This window comes from Heteronotia binoei, chromosome 15, assembly GCF_032191835.1.
Source record: "Heteronotia binoei isolate CCM8104 ecotype False Entrance Well chromosome 15, APGP_CSIRO_Hbin_v1, whole genome shotgun sequence".
NCBI lineage: Eukaryota > Metazoa > Chordata > Lepidosauria > Squamata > Gekkonidae > Heteronotia > Heteronotia binoei.
In genome coordinates this window covers 50916981-50939313 of record NC_083237.1, presented here as the reverse complement: position 1 = coordinate 50939313, position 22333 = coordinate 50916981, and the positions used below count along the sequence as shown (strand labels likewise).

Genomic DNA, 22333 nt, shown 5'->3' with positions numbered 1-22333 from the left:
ACAGATAGTTCCAACAATACACCATGGCTAATAGCCACTGGTGGACCTCTGCTCCATATGTTTATCCAAACTGGGGGCAGGCGACTTTAGCAGCTATCTCCTCTTCCCCCAAGAAAAAAAGTGTCGTTGAATCAGGTGGGACTGGAGCACAACTTTGGGACTTGGGGATGGGGTGGGGAAGAAGTGGTGATGTCATCCACTAGAGCTCTTTCTGCTCCCACTCAAGTTCCATCAGCCCCACCCTAGTGATTGGTGCTGTACTGTGTACCTCTTGTCAGTGCCTGCGCTCAGATCATGAGGTGGGTGTGGGAGATTGCTTGCTGTCTACCCCACACCACAAGCAGAGCTTCCTTTGTAGCCAGCACAACCTTCATGTTTTCTTTTCATCACTAGCATACTGAAATCTCACAGATTAGTTTATCTAGGACAGGGGTGGCCAAATTGTGGCTTGGGAGCCACATGTGGCTTTTCCACACATTATTGTGTGGCTCTCCCCCACCACCCGTTGGCCAGCTTGCAGAAGGCATTTGTCTCTTTAAATCACTTCTCCATCCCAGCAAGCGGCTTGGTGAATAAATTTAAAGTTAAAATTACTTTCTTTCCACCTCTTCCTCCCTCTATTAACCTTCCTTCCTTCCTCTGGAGAGCCAGTTTGGTTAGTGGTTAAGTGCGTGGACTCTTATCTGGGGAACTGGATTTGATTCCCCACTCCTCCACTTGCACCTGCTGGAATGGCCTTAGGTTAGCCATAGCTCTCGCAGAGTTGTCCTTGAAAGGGCAGCTGCTGTGAGAGCCCTCTCAGTCCCACCCACCTCACAGGGTGTCTGTTGTGGGGGGAGAAGATCTAGGAGATTGTAAGCTGCTCTGAGTCTGATTCAGATAGAAGGGCGGGGTATAAATCTGCAATCCTTCTTTCCTCCCCTCCCTCCCTCCCTCCCTCCCTCCCTCCCTTCCTTCCTTCCTTCCTTCCTTCCTTCCTTCCTTCCTTCCTTCCTTCCTTCCTTCCTTCCTTCCTTCCTTCCTTCCTCCCTCCCTCCCTCCCTCCCTCCCTCCCTCCCTCCCTCGTCTTGTGGCCCTCAAACATCTGATGTTTATTCTATGTGGCTCTTATGCTAAGCAAATTTAGCCACGCCTGATCTAGGACATTTGCAGTTTCACTTTTCTTAGGGTTCCTAGGCCATGCCTCAGTTGGTGGGAGCTTCAGGGGCAGGGACATGGGGGGAGGCAACAGCAGCATCTGCTCCATGATGTCTCTTCTGGGAAAACATAGAAGCAACTTCGGGTGGCTCTAGGAATTGCTGGAAACTCTGTGATAAACCCACAGAGCTTCTGCCATTCCTAGAACTTTCCATTGCCATTTCTGGGTTGTGCTCGGAAGTGACATTGCAGCACAGTCAATGCAGTCTTTTAAAATTATTTTTTCCCCTGGTTGCTGCTTGAAGTGGCAGCAGGCAGTGGAGCTGCCCGCTCTCGTAGCCTTGTTTTTCTCCAAGAGGAACCCTGAGTGGCTTACGAAACAATACCAATTTAAATAGAATGCAGTATGAACAAACAATAAAGGTAGCATCCTGATCTGGTCTGAGATTAGAAGAAGACTGCAGACTTATATCCCACCCTTTTCTTTGAATCAAACACAGAGTGGCTTACAATCTCCTGTATCTTCCTCCCCCATAATAGACACCCTGTGAGGTGGGTGGAGCTCCGAGAGCTCTCACAGAAGCTGTCCTTTCAAGGACAACTCTTGCAAGAGCTGTGGCTGACCCAAGGCCATTCCAGCAGCTGCAAGTGGAGGAGTGGGGAATCAACCCCGTTCTCCCAGATAACCACTACACCAAACTGGCTCAAACAAGATATAGATGGAAACCCTATGTCTGAGTCAGTGAAGCTCTGTATACTTGGTGCTTGGGCGGGGTGCAGTGGGAGGGCTTCTGGAGTTCTGTCCCTTCTGGTGGACCTCCTGATGGAATCTGGGTTATGACCACAGAGTGCTGGACTGGATGGGCCATTGCCCTGATCCAACATGGCTTCTTTTACATTCTTATGAGATCTGTTGGGTTGTTTCATCAAGGCCACAAGCTGCTTGCAATGGGCAAAGAGCCTGTGATCTCTTGCCCATTATTTCATATCCAAAATCGCACACCTTTGGCCATGCCCAGGCTTTAAAGTACCTGCAGCAGGGGAGAAACAGGAGTTCAACCTGGATCTTACACACCTGGCAGCCATCTTCCCATGATCAAAAGAGATAGGTGCTACTTACCCCTGGTTTAAACAAAGGCCTATGTGCGGCCGTGTTACAATGCCTATAAAATGTTCCACATTAATGACTTTGTGTATAGTAAATAAAGACTGAGATACTGGGGACTACTGTTAATGCTGCTTTGCCGACATCCATACAGGTACCAGTCACTGAAGGGTTCTGGGTTTCCCTTTCTGCAGGAGAACGGTACCAGCAGCCTAGACGAGGGAGACAGGAGTGTAGCAGACGCAGCGCAGATTGTGGTGCTGGATGGTGGCAGCGAGGGTAAGCCCCCACACCCACCCTGTGGCTTCTTGTTTCTAAGAGGAGAATAACCGCATGGTGGGGTGAAAGACATTTTGGGGAGAAAGAGGGAAGTTGAAAACTTATGGATAAACTGAAAACGATTTCACGGCAGTGGGAAAGGCTGAATTGGTCTCCTTCTGTTGGAAGAGTGTGGTGAGGCCACTTTATTTTATTGTGTGCCATCAAGTTGCAACAGGCTCATGGCCACCCCATGACGGAGTTTTCAGGGAAGGAGATGATCAGTGGCGGTTTGCCATTGCCATCATCTGTATAGCAATCCAAGTCTTTCTTTGCCATTGCTTTCCTCTGCATAGCAACTCAAGTCCTCCTTTGCCATTCTCTTCCTCTGCATAGCAACCTAAGTCCTCCTTTGCCATTGCCTTCCTCTGCATAGCAACCCAAGTCCTCCTTTGTTATTGCCTTGCTCTGCATAGCAGCCCAAGTCCTCCTTTGCCATTGCCTTGCTCTGCATAGCAGCCCAAGTCCTCCTTTGTCGTTGCCTTGCTCTGCATAACAACCCAAGTCCTCCTTTGCCATTGCCTTCTCTCCATAGCAGCCCAAGTCCTCCTTTGCCATTGCCTTGCTCTGCTTGGCAACCCAAGTCCTCCTTTGCCATTGCCTTGCTCTGTATGGCAACCCAAGTCCTTCTTTGTCATTGCCATCTTCTGCATGACAACCCAAGTCTTCCTTTGCAGTTTTCTTCCTCTGCATAGCAACCCCAGTCTTCCTTGGTGGTCTCCCATTCAAATACAAACCATGGCTAACCCAGCTTCCAATCGCTGATAAGACTAGGCTAGTCTGGGCTGTTCAAGATGCTGGTAAGGCCACTAACCAGTTGTTTTTGTTAAAAAGAGAGGTTCTAGTCTGCCTGGAAGGTTTGATTAATCTTTGCTGTGCACGTGTTGGCTGTTCTTATGCAGTGATATGTGCCTGCATTCTGTACATACCCAAAGGCCATCCCCTTCTCTTGCTGCTCCAGAAGTCTGTGCTTTGGCTCATTCCTGGTTGTTTCTTAATCGTTCTTTAAATCTCCCCAATGAATGCAGCCTGCAAATGGAATGTTTCAGCTGGCGCAGCCTGGGTTGATTTGCATTGTGGCTGGAAGATGGAAGAAGTGGAGTGCTTAGGACTTGTGATTCTTAGCAGGTTGCCTGTCTGAATGTGGTGAAAGCAAGGGAAAATATTTCTTCCAGGTGTTTCATTTCCTTCTCTCTGCCCCTGAATTCATGTTACCGTAGGAAACAGGTGATTCCTATGATGGCATGTCATTCTACCCTGAAGTCCTGGAACAAAGTTTGAGTCCAGCGGCACTTTTAACACCAACAACGTTTTAATTCTGGATATCCGCTTTCATGCGTATGCACACGTCTTCCTTTCTGGTGCTTAAATTGGAGGAGAAACAGGAAAGAATCAGACCACACGAGGGTGCTGTTGTACACATGGTTTCCCCTTGCTGCCTGGTGTCCTTGTCTGCAAGACAAGCTCGTTCCGGTTTGCCTTGACGCATTTATTTTATTTATATTTTATTTCTCCTCTGTTTGTTCATAGGGCTGTGGCTCAGTGTTAGAGCCCTGTTTTGCAGGCAGAACGTCCCAGGTTCAGTTGCTTGTATCCCCAGTTAAAAGAATCTCAAGTAGCCAAGTGTTAGGGTAGGCTTTTCTCTGTGTGAGCTTCAGAAAGCCATCGCTGGTCAGAACTGAACTAGATGGATCCATAGCTGACTTCCTATAAACCGGTTTTGTGTGTTGAGATTGTCCTGCTTCTTACACTGTTCATTCCTGTGCTGCCTTGGTGGTACATATGTACGCTTCGAGATTTGGGGTGTTCAGAGAAAAGCGAAGTCAAGTGGAGCTTGATGCAGGTCTATAAAGTTATGCTAGGGAAGTTGACCAAAGCAGGAGTCAAGTGGCACCTTTAAGACCAACAAAGCTTTATTCAGAACGTAAGCTCTCTTACCCTATTCCCTCGTCTGAAGAAGTGTGCTTTTAGCACACGAAAGCTTACATTCTGAATAAAGCTTTGTTGGTCTTAAAGGTGCACCTTGACTCCTGCTTTGTTCAGCTGTTTCACACCAACTCGGCTGCTCACTTGGATCTGTGCTAGGGAAGGTTTGAAGAAAATGTGTAGAATAGCTTTTGCCAGCCTCCAAGTGCGGCCTGGAGATCTCCTGGAATTACAGCTGGTTTCCAGGCTGCAGAAATCAGTTCCTCTGCAGAAAACGGATGCTTTGGTGGGTGGACTCCATGCAATTATATGCTGCTGAAGTCCCTACCCAGGCTCCACTCCCAAACATGCAAAAATGTCCCAACTCATAGCTGAGAGAAAACTGATCCCTCTGTCATGCAATATAGAATTCATAGAATGCAATTAATCTGACGTGCTGCATATTCAAGGCAAGACAAAAAGAGGTACTTCTTCATGAAAAGAATAATGAACGTGTGGAATTTGCTGCCCCATGATATAGTGGGGGCTGCTAGTTTAGTTGGCTTTAAAAGGGAATTAGGCATATCAGTGGAGGTTAGTAAGATCTTGACTTAATTTTTGCAGCAAAGCAAAAGATCCATATCTTTGTGAAATCAGCCCTATATTGTTCCATCAGGACTCTTAGTTGTTGTAAAGAAGGCACAGAAAGGAGAGAATTAAGCCCATCGATGGTTATTAGCTGCATGTTTATGAGCAGTAACCCTCTGAATCAGTGCTGGAATGCAACAGCAAGGACGAGCTTTTTCTTCTGTGCTGCACAGGTCTTCTGGGTGCAGCCAATTGTCCCCTTTGTGAAGCAGGATGCTGGACCAGGTGGAACAGTGGTCTGATCCAGCATGGCCACTCTTGCATTCTTATGTACCTTTCTGCATTGACATACTCATAAGCAAAACGGGGCCATCAGCAGACCCAGGGACAGCCTTCTTATGTGGAATATTATAAGTCAGGGCTTTTTTTGTAGCAGGAACTCCCTTGCATATTAGGCCACACACCCCTGATGTAGCCAATCCTCCAAGAGCTTACAGGGCTCTTAGTACAGGGCCTACTGTAAACTCCCCGAGGATTGACTACATCAGGGGTGTGTGGCCTAATATGCAAAGGAGTTCCTGCTACAAAAAAGCCCTGTTATTTGTTAAATAAAATGGTGTTCGCCCAGAGACTGGGGGTGGGACTGCAGGTTTGCTTCTTGAAACAGCACACTTGGAAATGATCTTATTTGGGGGTTGGCTGTTATTTCATGTGGCAAGGTGAGGAAGAACCGTCTCCCCCCTGCCATCCCTAGTGTGTATCATGAAAGACATTGCTTGAAAAGGTTGCCATTTTACTGAGGCACAGAGTTCCCCTTGCCCTGACCTGGATGGCTCAGGCTAGCCCAGTCTCACCAGAGCTCAGAGACTTAGCAAGTGATGGGCTCTCCTTCCTTGGAGGTTTTTAAACAGAGGCTAGATGGCCATCTGACAGCAATGAAGATCCTGTGAATGTAGGGGGAGCTTTTTTGTGAGTTTCCTGCTTTGGTCAGGAGGTTGGACTAAATGACCCCGGAGGTCCCTTTCAACTCTAGGATTCTAAATTATTTGGCAGGTGTTTGTATGGGAGACCTCCAAGGAATACCAGGGTCATGACACACAGGCAGGCAGTGGCAAAACCACCTCTGAATGTCTCTTGCCTTGAAAACCCTGCTCTGGTTTGCCTTAAGTCGGCTGTGGCTTGACAGCACTTCACACACTCTCACACACACAGGCTTCCCCAGAATAAAATTTGGAAGTTGAGTTCTGATCAGGAGTTGCAAACAGGGTCAGGTAAGAGACTGCTCTAGTTTCAGACATGTTTCTTGAAACATGAGAAAAAAAGGGCTTATGAAAACATCTATGTCTGTTCTTCTGGATCTAGAAACATGTAGGGTTTTAAAACCAAAATGAACGTAGATATTCTCAGAATGTTGACTTCTGCGTTCAGCAGTATCCCGTCTCTCTGCAGCACAACTTGCCTGCCTGTCCTATCTTGTCCTGTAAAACAGGGTGCCAAGTGATGGTCTTTTCTTGTGCCTGTTCAGAAATTTGAGCATCTTTGTGCCATAGCACATGGGGGAATTAAAAAAAAGAAGTCCCAAATCATTAAATAGTGAAAAAAATTAAATCTTTGGGCTTAGATGATAAATACAAGCTCCTGATTTTAAGAGCAAAAAGAATAAATTTCACTGCAGATAATGTGGTTTCCCTTTCCCTGCCAGTCAAAAGAAACAGGAAGTGAAAATTTTGTGGGGACAGGAAACTTGGCAACAAGGGAGGTTATAGAGCAAGCCCTTTGAGTGGAATATAAGAAGAAAATATTGGATTTATACCCTGCTCATCACCACCCAAAGGAGTCTCAGAGCACCTTACAATCTCCTTTCCCTTCTCCTCCCCCCAACAGGCACCCTGTGAGGTAGGTGGGGCTGAGAGAGCTCTGACAGAAACTGCTTTTTCCAGAACAGCTCTGACAGAGTTATGACTGACCCAAGGTCACTCTAGCAGTTGCATGTGGAGGAGTGGGGAATCAAATCTGGTGCTCTCAGATAAGAGTCCACACACTCAAGCACTACATTAAACTGGCTCTCACCATTACACCAAACTACAACTAAAGAAAAAATGAGCCAATAGTCTTTTCCGCATTCTCATTTTACTCGTTTGGCTTTTTCCTGTTCTGCACATGTTTTTGCTCCCTCCCTGTGGTCAGTTTGACATCAAACAGGTTTATTTCCAGAATAAAATTTGAGTCCAGTGGCACAGTTAAGACCAACAGAGTTTTAATCAAGGTGCCACTGGACTCGTACTTTGTTCTACTGCTTCATACCAACATGACTACACACCTGAATCTAGGTTTATTTCTAGTTCATTTCCCTGGAACGGCAGGGAAATAAATTGGAAATAAACCTGTTGTATGTCAAATTGACCACTCTCTCTCTCGGCTTGGCTTCGCGAACGAAGATTTAAGAAGGGTGCAATAGTCCACGTTTGCTGCAGGCTCGCTGGTGGCTGACAAGACCAATGTGGGACAGGCAGGTCCGGCCACAGCGGCTGCAGGGAAAAGTCTGATTTAGGGTTGGTCCTGTAGCAGTGCGATTCTTCCTCAATCTCCTTTTGTCCTCAAGACCAGCTATGCGTGTGTTCTCAAAGGAAGAGACAGCCTGGTGGATGGTGTGCCTCCATGCTTTGCGATCTGAGGCTAGGTCAGACCACTGGTGATGGTTGATGTGACAGGTGCTAAGGGATTTCTTCAAGGAGTCCTTGTACCTCTTCTTTGGTGCCCCTCTATTTCGATGGCCGGTGGAGAGTTCGCCATACAGGGCAATCTTGGGAAGGCGTTGGTTTTCCATCCTAGAAATATGCCCTGCCCAGCGCAGCTGCGTCTTCAACAGCAGTGCCTCGATGCTGGTAACCTCTACCCGCTTGAGGACTTCAGTGTTGGTCACAAAGTCACTCCAGTGGATGTTGAGGATGGTGCGAAGGCAGCGCTGATGAAAGCGCTCAAGGAGTCGCAGGTGATGACGGTATAAAACCCACGATTCGGAGCCATAGATGAGGGTTGTCATCACAACCGCTTTGTAAACATTGATCTTTGTGCCTTTTTTCAGATGCTTGTTGCTCCACACTCTTTTGTGCAGTCGGCCAAATGCACGGTTTGCCTTTGCCAGCCTGTTGTCAATCTCCTTGTCGATCTTGGCATCTGAGGAGATGATGCACCCCAGGTAGCTGAACTGCTGGACTGTCTTCAGAACTGATTCACCCACAGTGATGCAGGGAGGGTGATAATCTTCCTGGGGTGCAGGCTGGTGGAGAACTTCTGTCTTCTTCAGACTAACTTCTAGGCCGAATAGCTTGGCAGCCTCTGCAAAGCAGGACGTCATATGCTGCAGAGCTGATACCGAGTGGGAGACGAGTGCAGCATCATCAGCAAACAGTAGCTCTCGGATGAGTTTTTCCATTGTCTTGGAGTGTGCCTTTAGTCGCCTCAGGTTGAACAGGCTGCCATCGGTGCGATAGCGGATGTAGACACCATCGTCCTCATCTAGATCTACTGCGGCTCTTTGAAGCATCATGCTAAAGAAGATCGTAAAGAGAGTTGGCGCGAGAACGCAGCCTTGCTTTACACCTGTGCCTATTGGGAAGGGCTCCGAGAGGTCGTTGCAGTGTCTGACTTGGCCTCGCTGGTCTTCGTGTAGCTGGATGATCATGCTGAGGAACCTTGGGGGACATCCTAAACGTTCCAAGATTTGCCACAGGCCTTTCCTGCTAACGGTATCGAAAGCTTTGGTAAGGTCGACAAAAGTCACATACAGACCCTTGTTCTGTTCCCTGCATTTCTCTTGGAGCTGCCTGAGAACAAATACCATGTCGGTGGTGCTCCTGTTAGCTCTGAAGCCGCACTGGCTCTCTGGGAGGAGTTCTTCTGCAATGGTGGGCACCAGTCTGTTCAGGAGTATTCTGGCAAGGATTTTGCCTGCGATGGAGAGCAGGGTTATCCCCCGGTAGTTGGAGCAGTCTGACTTTTCCCCTTTGTTCTTGTATAGGGTAATGATGATTGCATCGCGAAAGTCCTGTGGTAATTTGCCTTGTTCCCAGCAGGTGACAAGTACTTTGTGAAGTGAGCTATGTAGTACTGTGCCCCCATGCTTCCAGATCTCTGGTGGAATTCCATCAACTCCTGCTGCCTTGCCACTTTTCAGTTGCTTGATGGCTTTAACAGTCTCTTCTAGGGTGGGGATCTCATCCAACTCTGTTTTCACCGGTTGAAGTGGGGTGAGGTGGATTGCTGAATCTTGAACTACGCGGTTGGCACTGAAGAGAACCTGAAAATACTCTGACCACCGGTTCAGTATGGATGCCTTGTCTGTGAGGAGCACTTGGCCGTCTGCACTATGCAAGGGACTCTGAGCCTGATATGATGGACCATATACTGCCTTCAGGGCTTCGTAGAACCCTCTTAAATCACCAGTGTCTGCACACAGCTGGGTTCTCTCTGCAAGCTTGGTCCACCACTCGTTCTGAATGTCTCGAAGCTTGCGCTGGAGGTTGCTACATGCAGCGCGAAAGGTTGCTTTTTTCCCAGGACAGGAGGGCTGAGCAAGATGTGCTTGGTAGGCAGATCTCTTTTTTGCCAGTAATTCTTGGATCTCTTGATTGTTCTCATCAAACCAGTCCTTGTTCTTCCTTGTGGAGAACCCGAGGACTTCTTCAGAGATCTGCAGGACGGTAGTTTTTAGGTGTTCCCAGAGTGCTTCTGGAGAAGGGTCTGTGGGGCAACTGAGGTCCTCAATTCTTGACTGGAGTTTTGCCTGGAAGGCAGCTTTAACTTCGGCTGACTGGAGGCTGCCAACCTGAAACTTCCTCCGAGGGATACCTCCTCTCCTGGGTGTGGGTTTAAAGTGAAGACGGAGATTGCAGCGTACAAGACGATGATCCGTATGACATTCTGCGCTGGGCATTACTCGGGTGTGTAAGACATCTCGAAGGTCTCTCTGGCGCACCAGAATGTAGTCGATAAGGTGCCAATGCTTGGACCGTGGGTGCATCCAGGTTGTCTTCAGACTGTTCTTCTGCTGGAAGATAGTGTTGGTGATGGTGAGCTGGTGCTCCATGCAGAATTCTAGCAGGAGGCGCCCGTTGTCATTGCAGTTGCCAATGCCGTGTTTGCCAAGTACTCCTTTCCAGGCTTCCGAGTCTTTACCTACTCTGGCATTGAAGTCGCCAAGGATGATCACCTTGTCCTCTGTAGGGGTTTTCCGTACGAGGTTGCGTAGATCAGCATAGAACTTGTTCTTTTCTGCAGGATCTGCTTGAAGGGTTGGGGCATACACACTGAAGAGTGTTGCATGCTGCTTGTTTTGAAGTGGGAGGCGCATGGACATGATGCGATCTGAGTGACCTGTTGGAAGGTTTTCGAGTTTGGAGGCAATGGAGTTCCTGACCATGAAGCCAACGCCAGAAAGGCGGCTCTCAGCCTTTGACTTACCCGACCAGTAGAGGGTATAGCCAGCACCGTGTTCTTGAAGACTACCTTCCTCAGGGAAACGGACCTCATTGAGAGCTGCTATGTCGATATTCAACCTGAGAAGTTCGTGGGCAACTAGAGCAGAGCGTCGTTCAGGGCGACCACTGCCTACTGTGTCAAGCATGGTTCTGATGTTCCAACACGCAAGCTTTAGTCTTTGCACACTTTGTGAGGCAGGTGCATGCCTTTTCTTCGTTGTTATTTTTCGACCGCAAGTAAGGATGCCCGTTGACCGCGGCTAGCCAACTGGGGTGGGGGAGACGAGCTTTGTTTAGGCCACCTTTTCTAGGCCCCTCTCCGTGTGGAGCAAGCAGTGCTGTCCCTAGATAAGGCTGCTTGGTCGTTCAGGGTGCTGCCGAAAGATGCTTTCGTCTCCGGGTTAGCATCAGGCGACCAATATTCTGAACCGCCTACATGCAGGATCGGGACTGCGGCTTCCAGTGGCACCTTCCACCTGCCGTTTCGCCCCTTGCCTATCGCTGCAGGACTTGATGCGTTGTGAGTTGTGTGTGTGGATATGCCCTTCAGGCCTGCGCAGAGGAATTTTTTAGGTGAAGCGCAGTGTGCGCGGTACTGGCTCCACCCTTTCACCTGGGGGTCATCTGCCATGGCCCAGTAAGCCGGGACGCCGGCAGTGAGTCCTCCAGGTGGTAGGTGTTACATTAACGAGCTCTATCTGCCCGGGTTTGATGTTAGAGTTTTCCTTCTCTTAGGCTGACGAGGTTGGTGGGCCCAGCCTGCCCATCCGGTTATACCGCCGGACAATTCGGTCGCACCATGACGTAGCAAACTCTGTGAAAACGGGGGGGACCAGCGAGAAGGTGTTGCTACGGATGCAGTAATGCAGGAGAGGCCATTGCAGTGACCATCTGCCAGGCATAGCCAGACAGTGACCACGCGGCGTTCACTACACCGGGAGAGGAGAGGCTATGTATTGCGCATGCACTTTCCCTGGGGGGGTAGGATTCCCAGAGGGAGCCCACCCCCCACCACCCCCCAATTGACCACTAGAGGGAGCAAAACACATACACAAGAAACCGTTCCCCCCCCCCCCCAAGAAACAGGAACTTAACAGCGCTTAAAATGAGAATGCGGAAAAACCCAATGATTCAGTATCTGCTCTTCCTCATGGACAGAATCTCTAAGGTTAGAGCATTTACCTGGGCTTAAAAACAAAAGCTGATGATGCAGTGGGACCATAAGAATCAGGCAGAATGGGGCCTCTTCCCTCTTATTTTGTGTCTGTGTGTGGGGGTGGGGTGGACTAGGGTGAGGAAGCAGGGCTAAGCAGTTGCATCAGAACTTTTGGCATGTGTGATAACAAATTAATTCTCCTTCCCCCATTGTCTTCTGTGTCTGTATCATTTTCTATATCTTCCCCCATCTCTTTTCTGTATCCAGCCCCAGAAGGAATTGCTCGAGGACCTGATGCTCTCAGCCTGCTGGAGACCCTGGACACTCGTAACCAGTTCGTTGATGAATTGATGGAGGTAATGGGAGATCACACTGTACTCGTTTTAAAGAGATTTAAAAAAAAAAAAACATGGTTAACTCCCTCTGCTGGGCTTCTCAGTATTATGAAAAACTTCCCATGTATTTCTCTTTCACCAGGCCTAAATTCTGGGGATCCGTTTCCCCAAAAAGCTCCATTCCCAAGTTATTTATTTATTTAAAACATCCTTTCCACCCAACGTAGGATCTCCAAGGCAGCAAACAATCAGGAAACGAGCTTCTAAATATACACACACAAACGCACCCGACGGTTTAAAACAGCTGAACAAAAAACACAAAACCGGAAGGAGGATCAGTGAGGGAACACCAAACGGAATTTAAAACAACTGAATAATAAAACAGGAGAGAGGATCAGTGAGGCAACACCAAATGAAACAGACAGGTTTTTTACCCACTGGCGGAACACAACGAATAGAGCGGGACAGATGAATCTCTGTAGGAGGAGATTTCATAATTTTGGTGCTGTGACCAAGAAGTCCCTTCCTTGGGTGGCCAGTATTTAAAAAAAAATTCCAGGTTATAGAAAAAGACGACAGGAACAAACACCTTGTGGCCAAGCCAGAATCCAGTAAACCGGCTACCTGAGGCCACAGGGCAGAAGCCGCAAACTAAGATCTGAGGGCTTGCACCCCCTGGCCACACCTGATACGTAACACCTGAGACAGGAAGCATTTTAAAGTTGCCTGTTTTAGGCTTTAAAATGGCAGCAGCCCTGACATCAAGTTTGGCCCTTAGTGAACCCAAGGAGGCAACCAACTCTCTGTCTCCATATTTGCATAGACTCAGGTGGGTCTGAAGCAGTAGAACAGGTGTTGGTCTGAAACAATAGAACAAAGTTGGAATTTGGCAGCACTTGAAGACCATTGCAGTTTAATTCTGGGTGCAAGCTTTCAGAAGAAGTGTGGATGCCCACAAAAGGTTGCACCCGGCATTCAACTTTGTTGGTCTTAAAAAGTGCCACTGGATTAAAACATTCCATGTTTTCAGTCACTGTTATGAACATATGAAGCTGTCTTATACTGAATCAGACCCTCAGTCCATCAAAGTCAGTATTGTCTACTCAGACTGGCAGCGGCTCTCCAGGGTCTCAAGCTGAGGTTTTTCACACCTGTTTGCCCGGACCCTTTTTTATTGGAGATGCCAGGGATTGAACCGGGGACCTTCTACTAACCAAGCAGATGCTCTACCACTGAGACACCATCTCTGCCCTATGCTTCAGAACAGTGGGCTTCAACCCATGAGCTGTGGAGCCCCCATACAACCACCATTTTTGGTTGCTTTTTGAAACAAGCTGCAGTTAAGGGTGCTTGTGTAAAGAGGAAGGGTGCTACTGCTACCCCTCCTGTCTGTCTTCATACACAGACTGAGATGCCCTTTTCAAGTGTCCTCTATAAATCTTCTCTGTCTTCCTACACCCCACCCTTCAAGCAATTATAGTTTCAAGGGGCAGAAGGGAGGATGTTTCCAGTGCCATACAGAGATCATTACAATCTGCATATTTCTGTGTACTGCATATTTATCCCTATCCTGCCTTGTTAAAATGTCCTGCATATGCTCAGAGGTATACCTTTCAATTGCACTAAATATTCTGGAATTGTTCCGGCGCTGAAAACAAGATCTGGGATAGAACAGCGTAGTACAACTCCAAATCATATGAATCACTGAAGCTGGTCTCTACTGTGACCTCACTGCCTTCCTGTAAACCAGATCCGGCCTAAAAGAAGAGGGCTCCTTGGCTGGCTGATGACTGGGGCTCTGCCTTCACACTTCTTGTTTCTCTCCCCCAGCTAGAGATCTTCCTGACCCAGCGCATTGTCGAGACAAGCGAAGAGGCAGACATTTTGTCCGTCAGCCAGTTCCAGCTAGCCCCGCCCATCCTGCAGGACCAGACCAAAGAGAAATTAGAAGCCAGGGTCGCAGCCCTCCAAGACCTGATCGGCCGGATGACTAGCTTGAGAATGCAGCATCTTTTCATGATCCTAGCCTCCCCAAGGTTGGTGCAGTTTCCCTTCCTACACTTAATCCTTCCCTTCAAAATCAGGGCCCCTCCTTTAGCTTTGCTGCAAAACAAAAGCCCCCCTCCCTTTAATCTTTGCACTCCTGATCGTTACAGCCAGGCCTTGAATTCAGCAGGAGCTCACAAGAGCACAGCTCCTGAACCTTTCTGAGGACTCCACCTCTTCCTCCCCACCTACCTTGCCCATTGAATAGTAGGTACAGCTGCATAACAGTCCCTGGATTAGAACAGCGGGCTGCCAGCCAGTCACCAGGAGCTTTGCCACACCCCCAGCAGCCCTCAATAACCCCTGCAGAAGCCCACGCCACCCTCTCTCCACTTCTTATGTGATTCTGAGCAGCGGGTGGCTTGCTGGCCTTTTGACTGTGGGGAGGGGGGTGGACAAGGAGAGCCCCAGGTGAGCGAGGCCTGCTTGGGCCGGCTGGATCTTTAGCCAACCCAAGCAGGCCTCGCTCTCCCAGGACTCTCTTTTCTTGCGGCGGTTTGCTTTTGGCTGGTGGGGGCGGCGGCGGCGCATGCTGAGTTATGCTAATGAGCTCCACCCCCTATTTTCTACAAAACAACCCCAGGTTACAGCATCAGTTAGTAGAGGTAGGCCAAGGTTTAAATCCCTACTGAGGGGAAATGAGGGATGGTTCGGTAGGAAGAACATGGATTTTATTGGCCACCCAGGCTCCAGAATTTGGCACAGCGTTTAGATGTGGTGAAGGATCTCCACTTTTGATTACAGGGAAACACGCATTTCTGGCCCTCATTATTGGAAACTTAAAGGTTGTATCCCACCAGCTGTCATCTGATCTCACTCAGTTCCCACCCCCCCCCCCCCCATTCCACATACAGGTCCCATGATTCTCGATATAGGCTTTTGGGGTGATAAACAGGGAGCCCTTGTTTTTCACCTGTGGAAAACCTGGTTGGGTCCAACCCCATCAGGGCTCTAACATTCTAGCCCTGACCTGGATAGCCCAGATCTTGAAAGCTAAGCAGGGTCGACTCTGGCAAGTATTTTGATGGGAGACCTCCTTAAAATACCAGAGGCAGGGGCAGGCTTTATTCAGCCACCTCTCTGAATATCTTCCATGTCCCCAGTAGGGTCAGTCAGCTAGAGGTTGCCATGACTTCCAGGCTTGCACACGCGCGCACACACACACACAAATACAAAAAAATACCAAAATCTCAGGCCTAAAGAGTCTGTGTCCTTTGTGGCGTCATTCTCCAAGTCTTCTGAAGGCCTTTCTTCTGCCACAGAGAGGGCTTCAGGGTAGTTTATCAGATGTGCTCACTCAGTGCACCCAAGACCCTGAACAGCCTCCACAAACAGGCTGTCCGAACCCCTTTCTGGGATATTTGCATTGCAGATGCCGAACACCTCAGACTGTCTGCTGCATTCCTGATAAAGGAGAATGCAGTATTTGTGGAAATATCCCTGCATTGCAGCGTACACTCTTTTCCTTGGCACAGTTTCCTACAATTCCGGTTATCTGTTAAAGTGCAAGCTGAAAAAAAACTTGTGTCGATGTACCTTAATTATAACTGCCAACTAATTTAAAGGGGTTTTTTTAAAAAAGAAAAGAAAGAAAGCAAAAGAAAAACAGTAACCACTTAACCAATCAATTTAATCTGTGTTGAATTTAAATATGTTTATATACTGCAGTACCTAAGGCATTGCTTTTAGAGCAGAGGTGGTCAAACTTGCTTAACAAAAGAGCCACACAGAATGAACATCAGATGATTGAGAGCTGCAAGACAGGAAGGAAGGAAGGCAAATAGATGGAGGTGGGAGGAGAGAGGGAGAGGTGGAAAGAAAGCAACTTTAAATGCATTCTTCAAGCCACTGGCTGGCTCGGCTTGGAGAAGCGATTTAAAGAGAGAAATGCCTTTTCTAAGCTGGCTGATGGGGCAGTGAGGCCTTCAAGAGCCACACAGTATGTGTGAAAGAGCCAGATGTCGCTCCCGAGCCAGTTTGGCCAACTCTGTTTTAGAGTATTGAGGGAAAGGACCAGTGGCAGTAAGATGTGACTTACAGTTGAATCCTGTTCTGCCTGTGCTGTTGTTCTGCTGATGAGCCCATTCCAGGTGTAAACACCTCTCATCCCATTCCCTACCTTTTCTCCTGCTGCCACACAGTTGCTTACAACAAACAAAACTTCCAGGTTTCTGCAAATCAAGCAGTCAATCGGAGAGCACTCATGAGTGGAAAGGGATGATTTTGCTTTGTGTAGGAAAGGGGTCCCCAATGTGGTGCCCTCTGACACCTTTTCTGGCACCTTCCAATTATTTTTAGGAAGTGGGTGGAACCAGGTAGGGCTTTTACCCGGTAGCGCTTCCAATGAGCTATTAGAGATTTGATTGGCTGTGCACATTTAAAAAAAAACGTTGCTTTGGCGGCAGCTGCCACTGCAGCACAAGGATCTGTATGGTGTTACTGCAGTTAAACTGTGGCGATCATTTTGTGGCTGGTGCTGCCGCCTATGGCAGCCATTTTGTTGCTGTGTGATCCCACTCTGGAGTCAAAGGTGAAAGGTCACATGGGTACAAAGCTTGAGCCAATATATTGGAGACCCCTAACCTTATACGTAGGGTTGTTACCTCCATCTTGAAAAATTTCCACAGATTTGCAGGCAGTACTTGGGCAAGACAGAGTTTGGTGATCTGATGGCACGTTCTGTCTCAGGTCAAAGGTCAGTACGTCCAACTCCACCCCTTCCTGTAAAGTCACTTCCTCCAACCAAAGTTAAAAATTTGTGGTGTTGACGGCGACCATTTTGTGACAGCCATTTTGTTGCCGAACCCACCGTGCCTTGTCAGAATTCCAGATGTGCCCACCAGAGGCTCAAAAAGGTTGGGGACCCTCAGAGTGGATTGTCTTTTTCCCCCAACACCTATACATCTTACAATTTTGGGATCTCAGGAGAGTGATCAGAAATTACAGCAGTTTAGGAATTACAGGGGAGAGGAACTCGCTGGCATGTTTGACCTGGTGACTCTTGTCGGTTTAGGTACGTGGACCGTGTGACGGAACTCCTCCGCCAAAAGCTAAAGCAGGCAGATTTGCTGCTCCTAAAGAAAGACCTGATGATCCAGAAACGGCAGGAAGCCCTGGAAGAGCAGGCTGCCCTGGAGCCGAAACTCGACCTTCTTGTGCAGAAAACGAAGGAGCTGCAGAAACTGGTGAGTGCAGGGGGAGGGCACAAAGCGGGAAAGGGTGGGGGGAGATCCCATCTCTGCCCAGTCTTAAAAGTCCAGAGTTCAGTTCTGTTTCAGCCATGCTTCTCTGAGCCCAGTGTACATTCTCTGCCCAGAGTGGAACACCCAACACAAGGAGCTTTCAGGAAAGTCCTGAGTGGTTTCCCATCAGACCTTGGAGGTAGGGCTGCCAAGCTCATGGCGGGGGGATCCCTCAGTTTGGGGGGGTCCCCAATTTGCCGGCTCTGAGCGGAACAGGTTGCCCGGGGGATCCCTGCCCCCAGAGAGCCTCATCATTGTGCGACGTGCCCTGCGTGATGACGTCAGCCAGAAAGGACATCATTGCACCGGGTACACTCTAGGATTTGCGGTAAAACTATGGTACCACAGCGGCAGAGGGACTTGGCAACCCTACTTGGAGGGCCAGGTGAAGCTTAGTAGACAGGTAACCTGGGAAGTAATGGAGTCAGTGAGCAGGAAGGTAGCAGGCAGAGAAATAGGTCTTGGTATTCAGTCCCCTCCCAATAACTTGTTTAGACTAAGGACTAATTTAATTAAACCACATCAGATTTGGGGACTTTGTAAGGCCAGGCAGCGCACAATTGGCCTGGTAGACGAATCAGCATTACAACCAATTAGCTTATTGCGATGTTCAGATGCAGCTTGTGGCTTCGCTGATCTCCCCGAAACTCTTCGTGTTTTCACAGTTCCGTAACATTTCACTACCATTATGGATTCTAGTACCGAGTGCACAGTTCCGCTTGCTTTCTGTGGCAAGTTTCTTAGACTGTGAAGATACACTTCAAAAAGTTTTGGTGCTGTCCGTATCTCTGTGTCAGCCCATGATTAGCAGAAGCGGAATAAACAAAATTTGGCTACTTTGCGCAGTTAATACAGATGACTGAAATAAGGCAGACCCATTTCTTGTATGCTGAAGGTCCCAAGTGGAATTCCTAGCAAGTCAAATGGAAGGCACCTTGGTAGCTGAGCAAAGAAAGGACCTCTGTCTGAGATTTGGGTGCCGCCCGTTGTAGTAGAAAAGGCTGAACTCTGTGGACTAACAGCCATCAAGTCAAGCTGACTTCAGACGACCCCTAGTGAGGTTTGGAGGCAAGAGACATTTCAGGGGTGGTTTGCCATTTCCTGCCTCCGCATCACAACCCTGGTATTCCTTGGAGGTTGTCCTTCCAAATACTAGCCAGGGCTGACCTGGCTTAGCTTCCGGTATTCCAGTATTCGACAAGATCAGGCTTGTTCGGCTAACCAAGTCAGGGCTTAACAGCCTGACTCTTCATAGAATTCTCGGGGGGGTTGCTGGGAGTGGAGTTGTGCCAGTTGTAACTTTACGACGCTTCTCCTAACCATGGTTAAAGCATCAGGGATCAGAGCTGTACACTGCCTCTGCCTAGTTTATTTATTTTATTTTATCAAATTTATATCCCACCCTCTCCTGGTGGGCTCAGGGCAGCTAACAACAGTTAAAAACGACATAGAATATTAAAAAAACAGAATATGCAATAAAATCATTTCCATACATTTGACAATTATTAAAAATCCAAGGTGCACGTTGATGTTTCTGATTATTCTGATGTTTCTGGTTATATTGGTTCAGTGAGATTGTCGGTGCTGTGGTATAGTAGCCACCTTCCCTTAACCGTTGAAAGTGGGTTTGAACAGTTTGGCCTTACAGGCCCTGCAGAACTGTGGCCTGTTCTCACTCTTCACGCTTTATCCCTTATTTTGCCCTTGCTAACTTTAACCATGGCTGACAGTAACCAGGTTTGCTGCTTGCTGGGATCTGAAACAAGTTTCAAGCCCTACTTTCAAGTCTCAGGCTTAGTTCAGATGTCCCCTGAAACTCTGGTTTAATTAAACCACTAAGTACAGTTAGTGCGATCATCCAAACTCAGCACACTTCACTAACTATGATTAGCTAGGGTCCATGAAAACCAAGATCTGAAACCTTGGTTTAAAGTTGGTTTATTTACCATAGGAAACCTTAACTATGGTTTCATACAACATACGAACACAGACATCTGGGCTGAATCCTGGATCGTTCCCCTACATTGCAGGTGTCTGTTGAAGCGACAGGGGAAAGAGCGAACCCAGATAAACCAGAATTTTGATGATTGTCTCTGAACCAAATCCTAATTTCCCAAACTGTGGTTACATAAACCATGGTTTCATGTTATTGTGTGTCCACCAAGCCATGACTTTTCACCAAGGTCCAAAGAGGAATGAAAGCAAGACCTGTATTTTAGATAAGAGGGACCCTCCCACACTCCCTAGATATTTCAGTGGGACTTGCTCAGGGAAACACCTTAGAGAAGTGTTTTAATTACTGGCAGATGGGAAAGCTGGCACTGCAATTTTCCACGTAAAAGACTGGCGTCGTGGACAGCCAAGCCATATTTAAGAAAGCAGTTTGAATTGTGGCCTCCAGCCAATCAGAAAGTCTTGCAAAGGGAGTCAGTTGGAACACTCAGCAGCAATTCTAGGCTCTTGGCCCTTCCAGAAAAAAACAGGCATGTTCTGTGGACACTTTAAGAGCTGAGGTTTTGCTGATCCATTCCTGCCAATGGGTGCTCCTGTCTTTTCAGATTGAAGCCGACATTTCTAAAAGATACAGTGGCCGACCAGTGAACCTGATGGGTACCTCCCTCTGAGCCCCTCTCCTCCCCACGCCGACACCCCTTCTGGGATTGAAGCAGCACAGCATGAATCCCATCCTCAACCAAGGCTAAGGGGGAAGAACCAAGGACTGTAAGAGCTGAGGAGAACGGACCTGCCAAACCCGGGAGTGGGAAGCAGCTAGCGCAAAGGATTCCACCACCTCCTTTCCACATAGAGCCAGAAGCGTGTTAGCAAATCCCCGAGGGCTGAATAAATCTGCCTCGTCCACCATGAGCTCCTCTGTACATTTTTTCACAGCCATATTCTTTGGCCAATGAAGGTGTAAGAGCTCTGCCTCTGATGTCTTATGAAACTTGTTCTTGCCTCCCCGGGTGCACTTTCTTCACCTGGTGGCAGAGACCCTTCTGGGGAGCGCTGGACTATTAGTTCTCGGTTTTGTCTTAAGACAAATATTCCAACCAGAGTAGAAGCTGCAATTGCCAGCCCAATTATTGGGGCGCTCCACTATTTATTAATACCTCTGGGCAGGGGTCGTTTTGTAGAAAAATAGGTGATGGAGCTCATCCAGGGATTGTGATGTAGCTGCGCCTACTATTCAATGGACAGGGTGGGAAGGAGGAGGTGGAACCCTCAGAAAGGTTCAGGAGCTCTGCTCCTGTGAGCTGCTGAATCCGAGGCTTGCCTCTGGGAAACAAATAGTCCCTCTGTCTGTTTTTGGGATTCAGCTCCTGACCTTCCTGAGGTGGAAAGGTCCCACCAGGGTATGTTCTTCTCCCATTTGTTTTTAGGACCTGTCTCCTGTTACCGGTTTCTGATATCACGGCTGCATCCTCAGCCCAAGATCAAGCCCAAGTTTTTTTCTTGGTGGGGCACTGGCTCTGTTTCCCCCCCACACATGGGAATCAAAATTTGTGGGCTCTTTCACTCATCATACAGGGCAGACCTTAATGTTTTTCTTTCTTCTTTGTCCCAGTGTACTTTTACAAGGAACCAGAGCTCAAGCCTGGACCCCGAACAAACGAGGCCGCATGTTTGATAACGTGCATGCTGCCTTCACACTTTGGGTATGCAGTATTTCTCCAAAATGCGGTTTCTTCTGGACACAGGTCCTATTCCAAACCCATTTTCAGACATATGCCCCTTTAAAGCTGTCCCATAGGCTTGAGACAACGGATCCCTGCTGAGATATCTCTTACCCAGTGCATGACATATTAGCAGCATTTTCTCCCATATAGGAGGGGGAAGGCAGGGGATGTTCCTTTCCTAAACATCGCATTTCCATTTTGCCCTGCCAGCAAGCCTAGCTGTTGGAAGACCAAGCAAGCTCTAACGTAGCCAGATGTTTGGCAGATCCAGCCCCACCCAGCTGCTGCTGGCCGCCAGGAAGTAGTTGGATTGAGTCGACGGGCAGCGACAGATGACAGGCGAGGGGGAACACCAAAGGTGATGGCTAGGCTGTTGTCTGGCCCGGGGTTTGCACCCATTTTCTCTTATCCTGGCAAGAGGATGCCACAGTAGCCTCAAACCGCCCCCCCACACACACTTTCCTGCCATTTGGGGGGGCAAAGAGAGGGTGATCAGTTTGGGGTGGTGGTAGGGAGGTGATTCGATTTTAATTTCATAGGAGAGCAGTTGATTCATTGCTCTTTGTCGGTGGTGTTGACTCTCGTAATGACTTTCCATCAAAATGAAAAGTGGAATGACAGCGTTCATTATTCCTGCTGCTTGTTATCTCAGCGGCGGGGGGAGGGCCGCCCCCTCCCCCCCATGCCGCCTTTCAGCCATCCCGGACAGTGAGTGATGGGCCCTATTAATCACCGACCCCGCGGACTCTGGCGGACACACGCTACCCGGCAGAGAAGGGGAGAGAGATAAGGCACCAACAGCCGCTCCAATCAATTAATGTCAAGCGGGACTCTTCGGCCCCTCCTTCGTTCTCCGCTTTCACCCTCTTGTGGTTCCAGAGGTGGACATCTCTTCTGGTGGGGCGGAGGCAGGCTCAAGGAGAGAGAAAGCAACCGGAGACTGCGGTTCCACGGACGCGCCCTGGGATCGTTGGCTGGAATCTTTGCAGGGCTTGGCCTCTGACTTCAAAGCCAGTGCCTTCTGGGAGGGGACGAGATGAGCCGAACCTCATCATGTGATTGGTGCCACCACCAAAGGGAGCAATATTCAGTTCCTTCTCAACATAGGCCCTATTCCAAACCCATTTTTTAGACATACCCCTTGAAAACTTTGGAAACCCTCAAGTTATTTCCCTCCCAGTTATTTCATATATAATAACAGCGGTGGAATTCTAGCAGGAGCTCCTTTGCATATTAGGCCACACCCTTCTGATGTAGCCAATCTTCCAAGAGCTTACAAAAATGCTCTTGGAGGATTGGCTACATCAGGGGTGTGTGGCCTAATATGCAAAGGAGTTCCTGCTA

General features: G+C 48.5%; 1 protein-coding gene across 1 annotated transcript in view; it reads left to right on the top strand.

Annotated features, from left to right (window-relative positions):
- Positions 1-20177, top strand: part of CDK5RAP3 (CDK5 regulatory subunit associated protein 3) — a 35582-nt gene extending 15405 nt beyond the window's left edge. Inside the window, exons 10-14 of the mRNA XM_060255914.1 lie at positions 2437-2521; positions 11957-12045; positions 13855-14060; positions 17084-17255; positions 19871-20177. Coding sequence (XP_060111897.1) covers positions 2437-2521; positions 11957-12045; positions 13855-14060; positions 17084-17255; positions 19871-19936 — 618 coding nt within the window. The 3' untranslated portion in view covers positions 19937-20177. The remainder of the gene's footprint in view (positions 1-2436; positions 2522-11956; positions 12046-13854; positions 14061-17083; positions 17256-19870) is intronic.
- The last annotated feature ends 2156 nt before the right edge of the window (positions 20178-22333 follow it).